The 11345-nt window shown below is 40.7% G+C and overlaps 3 protein-coding genes across 5 annotated transcripts in view; 1 reads left to right on the top strand and 2 right to left on the bottom strand.

The window, feature by feature from the left end:
• Positions 1-11345, bottom strand: part of si:ch211-153b23.5 (glutamine amidotransferase-like class 1 domain-containing protein 3A, mitochondrial) — a 108074-nt gene that overhangs the window by 73170 nt on the left and 23559 nt on the right. The window lies entirely within an intron of this gene.
• Positions 174-5806, bottom strand: si:ch211-153b23.3 (uncharacterized). 2 transcript variants are annotated; one of them, XM_032528320.1, is made up of 8 exons: positions 5662-5806; positions 4140-4325; positions 2536-4049; positions 2355-2447; positions 2163-2267; positions 1947-2056; positions 1643-1834; positions 174-221 (listed from the first exon to the last, which is right to left on the bottom strand). In XM_032528320.1, exons 3-8 carry the CDS (start codon positions 3032-3034, stop codon positions 183-185), a joined length of 1038 nt encoding a protein of 345 aa, XP_032384211.1. In that variant the 5' UTR covers positions 3035-4049; positions 4140-4325; positions 5662-5806; the 3' UTR covers positions 174-182. The 2 variants fall into 2 exon arrangements, with proteins under 2 accessions (XP_032384211.1, XP_032384210.1); XM_032528319.1 differs by lacking the exons at positions 174-221; positions 1643-1834; positions 1947-2056; positions 2163-2267; positions 2355-2447 and having other exon boundaries at positions 3056-4049.
• irg1l (immunoresponsive gene 1, like) lies at positions 5911-9337 on the top strand. The gene is made up of 6 exons (XM_032528316.1): positions 5911-6114; positions 6340-6394; positions 6546-6733; positions 7095-7187; positions 7474-7679; positions 8357-9337. Exons 1-6 carry the CDS (start codon positions 5920-5922, stop codon positions 9282-9284), a joined length of 1665 nt encoding a protein of 554 aa, XP_032384207.1. The 5' UTR covers positions 5911-5919; the 3' UTR covers positions 9285-9337.

Here is an 11345-nt window from a genome sequence, read left to right as displayed (position 1 = left end):
CTGATAATTAATATATAATGAAAAACGAATTGTAACTGAATCTATAACTTTAATTGAACGTTTTCCTAGTTTGAACACCAGTCCCCTTTTTCTGACATGCGTGATGCCGCCCGGATACACCATTCCTCATAACTCCCGAGCAGAGGCTGAAGGGAGGCTTGGCGGCCACCAGCTGCTCCACGTTAGGATGCAAATGCAGATGGCTTCTCTGCTGGTCTGTCCTGGATGAGGTCACATATTACAGGTTTATAAAGAGAAAATGTTGAAATTACCTCTTTGCCAGCACGGTCCCGCTGACGGGACGTTTTCTCCATTTTAGGAGACAACGTTTTCTTCACTCATAAATTTCAAGCATTAAATCTTCATAAACACGCTCATGCAGCACATCATTAGAAAGCTTAAAGTCTCATGATTCCATTAAGCCCACACACAAAGCATAAGGTGACTTATAGCGGTCATTTTAATCATGTTATGAAGTAAAGAAACACTGAAAGATTTGGCGCCGTTTCTGTCTAAAGTCGAGAGTGCATCCCTACCTGTTTCGTCGTGTCTTTATCCACAGCGGTGAAAGATCGCCATAAACTTTTTTTCCTACATCGCCAACAGTTTAAAGAATAAGTACATCCAATCCTTTTAATCCAAAACGAGCTGGTCCCCTTACAATCTTGTCAATTCTGGACGAGTTTCCTCGTAAACAAAGCTGAACAGTCCATCACTTTTGGATTTTGATTGCTCCTGCCATCTGCCCTGAAGCAGCCACATTTTATCTTTTTACACAGCCAATAGCCTGAATCCTAAGGAAATGAGTGACAGCTTTTTTCAGCCAATCCATCTACTGTAACCTTAGTGATCCCTTATGGAAGCCAATCAAGTCACAGTGTTTACAGAGGAGGGACCTGGGAAACATTGACAGCTGTTCAAACCAGTTAGAACCAAACATTATGAAACCAGCCTCCCTGTGTAGCCAATAAGAAGACGAGTTGGTTGATACCAAACATGACCAGAAAACATTTAACCCTGTGATGGCTCCAGCCTTGTCAAAGCAAAAATAGGCATCTTACGTCATTTCCCCATTTCATCAAATTCTGATTACTTATTTCTATAAATCTATGCATGTAGTTATTTCAGGTATGTGTGTGAGTGATGTGGATGTGTTTTTGTATTTCAGAAGTTTTGTATTTTGCTCTTTTTGGGCTTTTTTAGAAATAAGAAATAAGACAAACGCAAAGACATATCTGTAGAAATAAATTACTATAAAATCCATTTTCTAAGTCATTTTTTTCTGGATTTTTTCTGTTCTAAGTTGAGATATGTGGCTAGGGTACTATTTTTTGCATATATCCCATGTAATATGCTTACAGTAGTGTTTTTTAATAATTTTACAGATGATTTACTTGGACAGAAATAGAAATTCTCTGTTCTAACCTCTTTTGCTCTGTGTCAGTAAGGCCTAGTATCACACTGACACTAGAAACAACAAATTGAGAGTGTTAACTTCCCAATGACCTCAGGGTCATCACAGAGGGCAAAAGTATATGGAAACTGCATCACTTTTTGGGGGGTAAAAATTTAGGCAAGAAAAGCATGTATTTTCAAGTGTCTCTAAACTGATACCAACTACCAGCATGTTTTTCATTCTTACTTTAATATTGTAGATTCTCTCTATAGCTTGAGGACTCTTGCAGGAGGCAGCCAGGGCATACACAGTGTCTGTGGGAATACCACACACTCCTCCTTCTTTCAGAAGGCCAGCGATCTTCAAGAGACCACTGGTGAGTCGGGAATTAGCCACAGGACAGGGACTATCCGGAGCAGATTCCTGCTTCACTTTCTCCTGAGACAGGCCACAGAGGGAGGGACATTTAAAAAATGGTCTGTCATGTCAAATATGACAGACCACTGCAGAATTAACTAAGGAATGCAAAAGGAGTGTTTTAATTGGTTACCTTTATTAAGGGAGGGCCCATAGGTAGCAGTCTTTGTGAGAAGATGCAGTTCAAGAGTGACGCCAGAACTCCATATATACAAATTATTGAAAGTAGTGCCAGCATGGCAACTGTAAAGAAAATGTAAGAATGTTTCAATATATTGAGTTTTTCATTTTCGTTTATTTCTATTTTAAAACATAAATGTGATCGGAATGAGGCTTTATCCACACTTACTTTCTAGCTGATAAGGCAGTTGCTGCAGAGTGGAAAGCAGGAAACAGACCAGAACAACCTCCATGACTGCTGTTAGAAACAGCAAAACCAGGTTCCTGTTGGCCGCTAAAATAGACAATGGAAGGATGAAAACAAGCTCAAAAACAAACTTATGAATTAAATATTCTGTTTTAAAAATAATGTTAACCTTACCAATCAGCATAAGGAAAGCATTAATGACCAAGAGAGCAATGGCTCCGGCTGTAAAACCGTAAGCTTCATCTGTGGAAAGCTGAAGCATGTCACCTAGAAAGAAAAAGAAAAATGTAAGATCAGATTTGTGTAATTCAGTCAGAACATGTCTTCATTTAAATACATGTTTGTTCTGACATACCTGCAAACCTAAACCAGGTCCAGGTTGCCCATACTACTACATAGATGGATGAGATGACTGAACCAAAACGGCCACCTCCTGTGACCTGCAGTCGGCTGACATACACCTGGATGATGGCTCCAGAGATGAGGACCCAAGGGATGGTCAGATGAAGAAAGGTGGAGTTTGTCCTGGATGAACTTGCATGAAGAGCTGAGAGAGCTGCAACCCCATTTGAAAGATAGAACAGGGCGTCTGAACCCTGGTCAGTTTGAGGTAGTGGTTCTTGGTCCCCCTGCTCGGCCCTGCAGCACTTCAAAGCCTTCATCAACTGGTCAGAGGAGATGGGCTGTGGTCCTACAGGGATTAGAGACTTCTCTGCTATGGTGTTGATGAGACGCGAGAAAATGCCATACAGGGAGGCTGCGGTGAACAGGGAGCATGCTACACCAAAGAAGATGTAGTATCCCTGGATAGGAATCTGGGGGATTGTTGAGAGCGTAAGGAGGAGAAACAACATGTTGTGGATCAGCTCTAGGACATCCGTGTTCAGGCTTCCCACACAGAGCACCACGCTTGCCACCTAAAGAACCAATTTCCCACCATTATTACCCTACCTGAGGCCACATTAATGTCCTCCACAACCAGAGAAGATACCACAAATTCATCCCAAGCTTTGATCAGCCAATATGTGGCGTGAAGACCAAACTTAGTGGTGTGGTAACAGTCTTGGCGCAGATGGGCATAGTAGCTGGAGAACAGCTGGGCTACTGTGACGATTGAGACCCATGCAGCTCCTAAGTAAAAGGACTTCATGTACCCAAAGCTGTAGAAAGCAAAGATGAAAGAGGCAACAGTGTCACAGAAGAAACCCAAGGCCACTGGCTCTGCATATTTTGTGTTTTTCTTCTTCTCCTGGCCAATGCTCTGAGCGCTTGCTGAGTTGGGGGTCCCTAGCAACAGAACATTAAAAAGGGGGGTACCAAAGCCTTTGAGGACTAGACGTTGAGTCAGACCTTTTACAAGCAGTGCAGCTGAACCATAGATGGCAAAAATCAGAATGAGCAACTCCATAACCCCAGAGAGCACCAGAGCCCAGGAGTTCGCTACCAGACCCACTGCTTCAAAAACTAAGGTGGCTGTGATGGCCCCAAAAACAACAGGCATGATGTAATTAACTGTGGCAGAGCAGAAGGCTAGGAGAAAGGACAGAAGGATATAAGGGACCAGACCAGCGATTGCTGACTCTTTTATGGACAGCAATAAATGGCTAACTGGAATCTTTGTGGTGGCATTGAGAGACATGTTGCTCATCATGTTAGTGCACAGGGACAAATTGTTCATCGTCTGATGTGGCATTGATGCTGTTGCAGGAGTTTCATCTAAGGTACCAAAGTAGATTCGAGTGGCACCATAACTGCCCCAAAGAGCAGCATAGCCAATGAACGCAGTGCCACTCAGATGATCGTATCTTCTAAAGGAAATCAGTCCAGCCACCAGTTGGCATATACCACCAATCAAAATGAGATGAACACCTATAAAAAGAAACACGGAATTGTAATGACTAAGACAATTTGATTCATTTTTTTATAATACAGTTTTCACAGATTGACTAAAAGGTTTACCTGCAAGTATGTTTTCCACCCCGACCGGTGCATTACCAGTGTGAGCTGTATTGAAGTTCTGTAGAAGTACGAGGAATGCACTTATCCCATTGGATAACATGCCTAACACTCCTGGTTCACCATAGAAACTGGCTGGAAACCCATCTGATGTTGCCATCCTGTCTTTGTTGTCGAGCTGCAGTTTCACTGAAACAATGAAACAAATGACACAGAAGACATAGCCATGAATGTATGTACGTTTTAAATTATAGCTTTACTGCATAACTTTTTTTTTATATTAATGAACGTCCGTTACATCCAAGCCATTGCCAAATAAGTTGATACAAAGCTAATTAAGACTTCGGCGCCCACGTTGTTTAAATAGCAAATGCACTTGCGCCCATGGGCTTGCTGGTCTTACAGGGAGGTGTGTTCAGGTGAATTTTTGCTGTATTGCTCTCTTGAGGCATGCAGTGGGAAGTGATCTTACTTTTGACCAACAAAAACCTGGTCTAAAGTCAATAGTGTAGCATTTCATTGTTCTTTTAACAGAAAATTTGTAAAATGAGCCTAGGCTTATGCACAGCACGCACATTATGTTTTTTACACACACAGGGAAGAGCAGCAACACAAAAACATTCAGAAGACTACAAATAAAATCCGCCATTATCATAGCAATGTGCCAAGGCACAAATGTGCATGGCTTTGAAGGAAATGGGAGATGACAATCTGGTGTATTGCATGTTACGCCCAGAACACAGCCATGAATTAATAAAGACACTAAGTGGATTTAGACCCACCTTAAAAGCACCTGCGCCAGGTGCTTCACATCGCAGCTTAGATTGTTAAAATGAGGCCCTATAGCTTTAAGTTAGTACGATGTGCAATACCAAATGCAGAAATCACCCAAAATACAAACTGAGAAAACTATCTTATTCTTGGCTGATATATTGTACAATTTATTAGCAAAATATGAACAGCATCACTGATTTGCTAAAATATGGATGCAAGTTTTAGATAGAGAGAGAGAGAGAGAGAGAGGTAACTGTTTTTGTGCTTTGTATTTGCACAGCAATGTACAAAAAATAAAAACAAGGCTAAAAGGCAATTCTAATCATTTTAAAGAACATTAATATTCTATAAAGTGCATGTGACAAACTGTTAAGTCCTGTTAACTCAATTAAGTTGAATTGGAAAGTCTTACTCTCCTTCTTTACTTGTCTTCTCTCCCCAAACACTTACAGAAACCTTATTAAGTGGGCATTTTATCCCATACACACTGATATTTACTGGTGTTTACCTAAAAGACATTACTGGTTTTGATTATGTCATTTAAATGTTTTCAGAGTTGTAATTTTGGTATTCTGTTTTCAAAACTAACTCACTTTGTTCTGCCATAGAGCATATTCCTACTGACTGTAGATATTTACACTGTGTGAAAAACAACTGTTATCGCCATCCATTTTTTTGTAGGATTTAAAAATAATAAAAATAAACATAAGGCAGTTTTTAGTAATACAGCAAATGAAAAAAAAAGTCTTACCTGGTGAAGACGCTCAGACAGATTGTTGAGTTGTTCTGAAGCAGTGATGAAAGTTTGTCATACATAAGGCCTCCCTGTGTGTAGGAGGAGTTCATGAAAATCCCCGTCTGCAACCTGAGAGGTGACATCACTGCTCTTCACCTTATTCAATTCAGGACCTCTCCTTCCTCTTCCTCTTCTGAGAATTATGATGCTGGTTGTTAACTTGGAAATTCGTCCTTTTACTTCATTTACTAAGGTTATTGATAAGGTTTTGTTATGGATATGGCTCTATTGCTGGCCCTGCCCTGTTCCTCCCAGCCCAGTGTCATAGCCCTGGACTATATAAAACAGGTCTCAATCCGAAAAGCACCACCATCCTTTCAACAACCTGTTGACTGCAAACCTACTGCATCTGAGAGAAAGAAAAAAGAAGAGCAACAACTAACTGAAGCTATGATCTCCAAATTACAGGCAAAGATTTAAAATATTTGTACAGGACTATTTATGATTAATATTGATATACAGTATGGACTCATGAATTATGTTTAAATACAAAAATAATAGATTAAAATAATAATAATTATAATAATATGCACTAAAAGGCCGGGTCGAGGCTTGAAATGAATTTGACATGTAAAATAAAAAAATGTCACTCTTACTGGTTTCAGTAATTATATTCTGTACTCTGTCCTGCAGAAAACCATTAGACCAGTGTGGGCTGTCAGAGGACTGCATGAATCTGCAGTAAAAGGTAAACTTAACTCTGTTTTGTCTATGGCTCATCCGTTCCAGACAGCATTTTTACTTGATGACAAATACTAAAACTAATAATTCTCTTTTATTTACACCTGATCTCGTTCTTTATTTGTGCAAACACCATTTTTTGCTCTTTCCCCTTACAGTCTTGAAGCGCCTGGCCCCTGAAGACACAGTCACAGCCAGCTTTGGGAAGTTCATCAGTGAAGTAAAGCCCCAGCACCTGTCCTCTGTGGTGCTCCACCGCAGCAAAAGGATGGTGCTGGACAGCATTGGAGTTGGTGTGATTGGCAGCACAACAGACGTGTTTGAGCTGGCTCTGCAGCACTGCCAGGTGAGAGAGAGGGCAAAGAAATAACTTTAAGGTATTATCTGATATGAGGCAGTAAATGCAAACAGTAGTCATAAGTCAGTGCAACAGCTGTGTGTGGACAGATGAGGTGAGTCAAAAAAATAAATATTCAAAGTTATTATTATGTTCAAATGCTTCTGGGAACAGGCAGGGTTTTAATGTCTGGTGATTTTTTTCTCCAAATTTCTGTGTTTGACATATGACTTACAAAGAAACTATTCAGCTTCAACTGAAGAGTTATATGCTGGAGCCTTTCTGTGATGACACAATCTGTGACTGTTGTAATAAAAATGTCCTAGCGACAACTCCCTGTGTTTACCTGTCTCCGTCTTTTCCCCTTCAGCACATGTATGCCCCTGATGACATCAGCTCTGTGTACGGACGCAGGGGCACCCGGCTCTCCCCGACACTGGCAGCTTTCGTCAATGGAGTGGCTGTGAGTATAAATGGGTGGGACAGATGGGTCTCCATTGTCCCCGCTAATTTCTGCCACATGTATTTGCCTTGAGTGGATGAAGCAATGTTATGGCAATTAAAGGTATTTTAAAATAAAAAAATACAATGGCTGTGAGTGTTAACTGAGAAAAGCAAATAATTACATCATACACACAGACACAGTGTTTAAAGCTAGCTACTGTATTATTTTTTATGAAGCACAGTTAGTCTATGTAGTATGTTCACAATCATTTTGTTGTTGAAAATGTGTTTTTTCTTTTTTGCAGACTCACTCCATGGACTTTGATGATACATGGCACCCTGCCACTCATCCCTCAGGAGCAGTCCTTCCTGCTGTGTTGGCACTCAGTGACATGATGTCTGCTAACAGCAAACCTAGTGGCCTGGACTTCCTGCTGGCATTCAACATCGGCGTTGAGATCCAGGGCAGATTGATGAGGTTCTCTAATGAGGCGCACAACATCCCCAAGAGGTAAAAACCTCAAGGCGTGAGTCATGTTGGACATAGATGTCACATTGGACACAGACATTGTAATGTCTTTAGTCCAAAAGCAAAATTGCAGTAGGTTTTGTAATCACTGCTGGGTCATTGCAGTGATGATATAATACATATAAAGCCAGTTCACTGTTGAGCAGTTTTTATTTGTACTCTACAAGGAGAACAAGTATACACATGACTCTAAAAAGATCCATATTTGACTGATCTCTGCAGTGTGGTTTACAAGGAGGCCTGTGCAGTGTAATGTGCAGCCTCTTAGTGGTGTCAATGAGCTGTAAAAGGCGTGTTATGTTCATCTCAAGGACAGCAGAGGCTCTGTGGGTACTGCTAGCACAATTAGTGCTAGTGGAGGAAAATATCACACAGGACTCCATTTGGCAGGTGTTTACACCAAGTCAAATGACCCGCCACATTATTTGCTTGTTTATCAAATACTGAAATGGCTAAAAACCTACTTCCTTTAACTTCCCTGAAATAAGCTCTGCATGTGGAAATTCTTGTGAACTGTTTGTGCAAAGAGTCATCTTTAAATGTTGGAGCTAACCATACAAATGGAGAGCAGCCACTTCAAATGCTCCTTTAATCACAAGAGTGAAAAGTTCCAAAACACCTGACCAAAGTCTCTTTCTTTCTGTCTTTCTCATCACCAGGTTTCACCCTCCTACTGTGGTGGGGACCATGGGAAGTGCAGCCGCCTGTGCTCGCCTCTTGTCTTTGTCTCCCTCCCAGTGCAGTCATGCCTTGGCTATAGCTACTTCTCTATCTGGAGCCCCGATGGCTAATGCTGCCACTCAGTCTAAACCGCTCCACATCGGTAATGCCGCACGATTGGGACTGGAGGCTGCTGTGCTAGCATCCAAAGGCCTAGAGGCGAGTTCTCTGGTCCTGGATGCTGTCACTGGTGTGGCTGGTTTCAATGCTTTTTATGAAGACTATGTACCGCAGCCTTTAGAATTACCCAATGATGGCGGCCATACGTTCCTACTAGAGGAGCAAGACATGGGCTTCAAGCGCTTCCCTGCCCATCTAGGGATGCACTGGGTAGCAGATGCTGCGGCCTCAATCCATAAGATTCTTGTGGGATTTGGCCCTGGCACTGTCTCCCCAGCTCAAGTGCAAGACATCCTGCTCAGAGTCCCCAAATCAAAGTACATCAACAGGCCTTTCCCTGAATCTGAGCATGAGGCACGCCACTCCTTCCAATTCAATGCTTGCAGTGCTCTCCTGGATGGGGAGGTGACTGTGCAGTCTTTCACACCCGCTGCCTTAAGACGCCCTGACCTACTCGCTCTGCTGAGCCGTGTTCGCATGGAGCATCCCCAAGACAACCCAGCTAATTTTAACAGTATGTATGGTGAAGTCCAGGTGACACTGGTTGGGGGAGACATTCTGAAGGGACACTGTGACACCTTCTACGGTCACTGGCGCAACCCGCTAACCAATGAGAGCCTGAGGAAGAAGTTCAGAAACAACGCAGGGGCCGTGCTTCCCTCAGAGAAGGTTGAGATGCTGATTGACGTGGTGGACGAGCTGGACAGACTTGGGGACTGCAGGGCCCTTCTCTCACTGCTGCAATGAGAACTCAGACATACACAATGAGAGCAGCACAGAAACCATTGCATATAAATACATTATATATCAAAACAGTTACAGTAAGATGTATTTCAAATCACATTTGTCCAAATCAATGCTTGGAAATATCATCATGTTTACCTCTTGCACAGGCCACTACACTGTGCACTGCAATTATGTTTCCAACTATGTTGTTTCTTTTACCAGTACTGACGAATACTGAAATATTTGTTGAGAAATGTCAAAACCTACCTATATGATGTAAATTCTGCAATATTATTTAATTGTATAATTCATCTTCAACTGCTTATCAGCAGCATCTATAGCAAGGGACTTTCCCAAGCCACATTAACCAGCATTGACTGGGGAATCACAAGGCGTTCCCAGGCCTGTGTGGAAATATAATCTCTCCATCTAGTCCTGGTTCTTCCTGAGTCATCCTCTATTTGACTTTATTTGTATGATTTTATCTACATTGCAAATAAAAAATGAAGGAAGAATTTTGTATTTCTTTATTAGGATTATTACTTATTTATACATTCAGATATCATCCCTATACATATATTACATGTTTGCAAAATATTGTATTCCTAATGTGGTTTTGTGGCGTATAATGTATTTTTAAATTTTTTTATTCAAAATTCATACAAAAAAAAAAAAAACACTGTCTGAGAAATGAAATTGATGACGTAAGAAAATGGTCTGAGCAAACTAGAATTAAACTAGAATGTTCTCTTTGGCCGACGAAAATACTGAGATCTTTTCTTGAGTATTTAACCACACGTATATTAAAACACACATTGAAAATGCAAACAAGCAAGTTGTAAGAGAATGTACAACAAACTGCATTTCCAGAGAATAAAATATTAATAGAGAAAAGTAATGATTAATGAGGTCACAAAGTACAGCACTTTTCTCTGTCATATAGGTTAATTACTGGGGCGACCTCTAGCTCACCCAGTAAGAGCGTGTTCCCCAACGTAGGCTGGGGCCTTTGCAGCAACCCGGGGATCAAATCTGACCTGCGACCCATTGCTGCGTGTCATCCCCCATTACTCTCCCAACTCTCATGTCTATCCACTGTCAATCTGAAATATAGGGGGAAAATAATCTTAAAAAAAAAAAAAGTTAATTACTGCCTGTAAATCATTTAAAACCATGCAGTCTTCATTTAATGATTAACATTTTAGTGTATTTTGACTGAAAGAAGCAGGACATTTGCATGGTAAGAGAAGTCCACCTATAACTGCTTAGCATACAAAAGTGACATTGTCATGAAATAAAGGTGCTTTTCTTGTGTAATTGTTAACATTAGAAATGCAAACAAAAACCAGTCCGTTTTTCTTAAATGTGGAGTGGTTCTGGGAAAAGAGAGTTGTTTTCTTCATTCCAGTCTGTGGTATTTGTGTTAGTACTCAGCAATAAATTTGCAAAGGAGGAAATGGTCTTGGAGACAAGTGGGTTTTCTTTTAACCACCTGCCCAACTCATGCATAGCACGGGTCACAGGGAACCCAACCCATCTTAGCCCTGTCTGGGCTGTTTTATTAATGGTTAATAAAGTACTAAAGAAGAGAAGTTTATGCGTTTATTATTAAAGTGAGTTCTAAACAGTCTAAAAGCAGCTCACAGAGTTCAGAATACAGCAGAACATGAACTGCTCCACAATCTTGAGAAGTAAATAAAAATAATTTTCCGTAGTAATTTGTAGGAATGCTGTTCCACAGCATTCCAACTATTGTTATGCTGTTCTTTCTTTATTATTTCGTCTTCCGTAAGTTTTTTGGCTCTCCGTATCTTCTGCATACTTTCAGCTATTTAAACTATTCAACTTTTCAAATCTTCAGCTCTTTCAGCAGATGATGGGACTTCTTCAGCTATTTTTCTGCTATTTATACTTTTTCAAATATTAAGCATTTAAACAATTTTTTTTAACATTAAAATCAATGAGACCAAGCTTAAAATCCTTCAAATCTTCTTTTGCTTCAAAATGTATCTCCTCCTACAGACGTGATTCAAACTTTAAAACGTTCACAAAGTATTCAGCTATCCGGCTATGGCTTTTCAG

Source organism: Etheostoma spectabile, chromosome 10 (assembly GCF_008692095.1).
Source record: "Etheostoma spectabile isolate EspeVRDwgs_2016 chromosome 10, UIUC_Espe_1.0, whole genome shotgun sequence".
Lineage (NCBI taxonomy): Eukaryota > Metazoa > Chordata > Actinopteri > Perciformes > Percidae > Etheostoma > Etheostoma spectabile.
This window is presented reverse-complemented; position numbering and strand designations above follow the sequence as displayed.

What these genes read in the sequence shown, in the direction of transcription:
- si:ch211-153b23.3 (XM_032528319.1), bottom strand. Translation starts at nt 4,296, where the DNA reads ATGGCAACATCAGATGGGTTTCCAGCCAGTTTCTATGGTGAACCAGGA. An exon ending in GGTGGAAAACATACTTGCAG is followed by an intron (nt 4,050 to 4,139) that starts GTAAACCTTTTA and finishes TTCTTTTTATAG; the next exon opens with GTGTTCATCTCATTTTGATT.
- irg1l (XM_032528316.1), top strand. Translation starts at nt 5,920, where the DNA reads ATGGATATGGCTCTATTGCTGGCCCTGCCCTGTTCCTCCCAGCCCAGT. An exon ending in CTTTCGTCAATGGAGTGGCT is followed by an intron (nt 7,188 to 7,473) that starts GTGAGTATAAAT and finishes TCTTTTTTGCAG; the next exon opens with ACTCACTCCATGGACTTTGA. An exon ending in GCGCACAACATCCCCAAGAG is followed by an intron (nt 7,680 to 8,356) that starts GTAAAAACCTCA and finishes TCTCATCACCAG; the next exon opens with GTTTCACCCTCCTACTGTGG.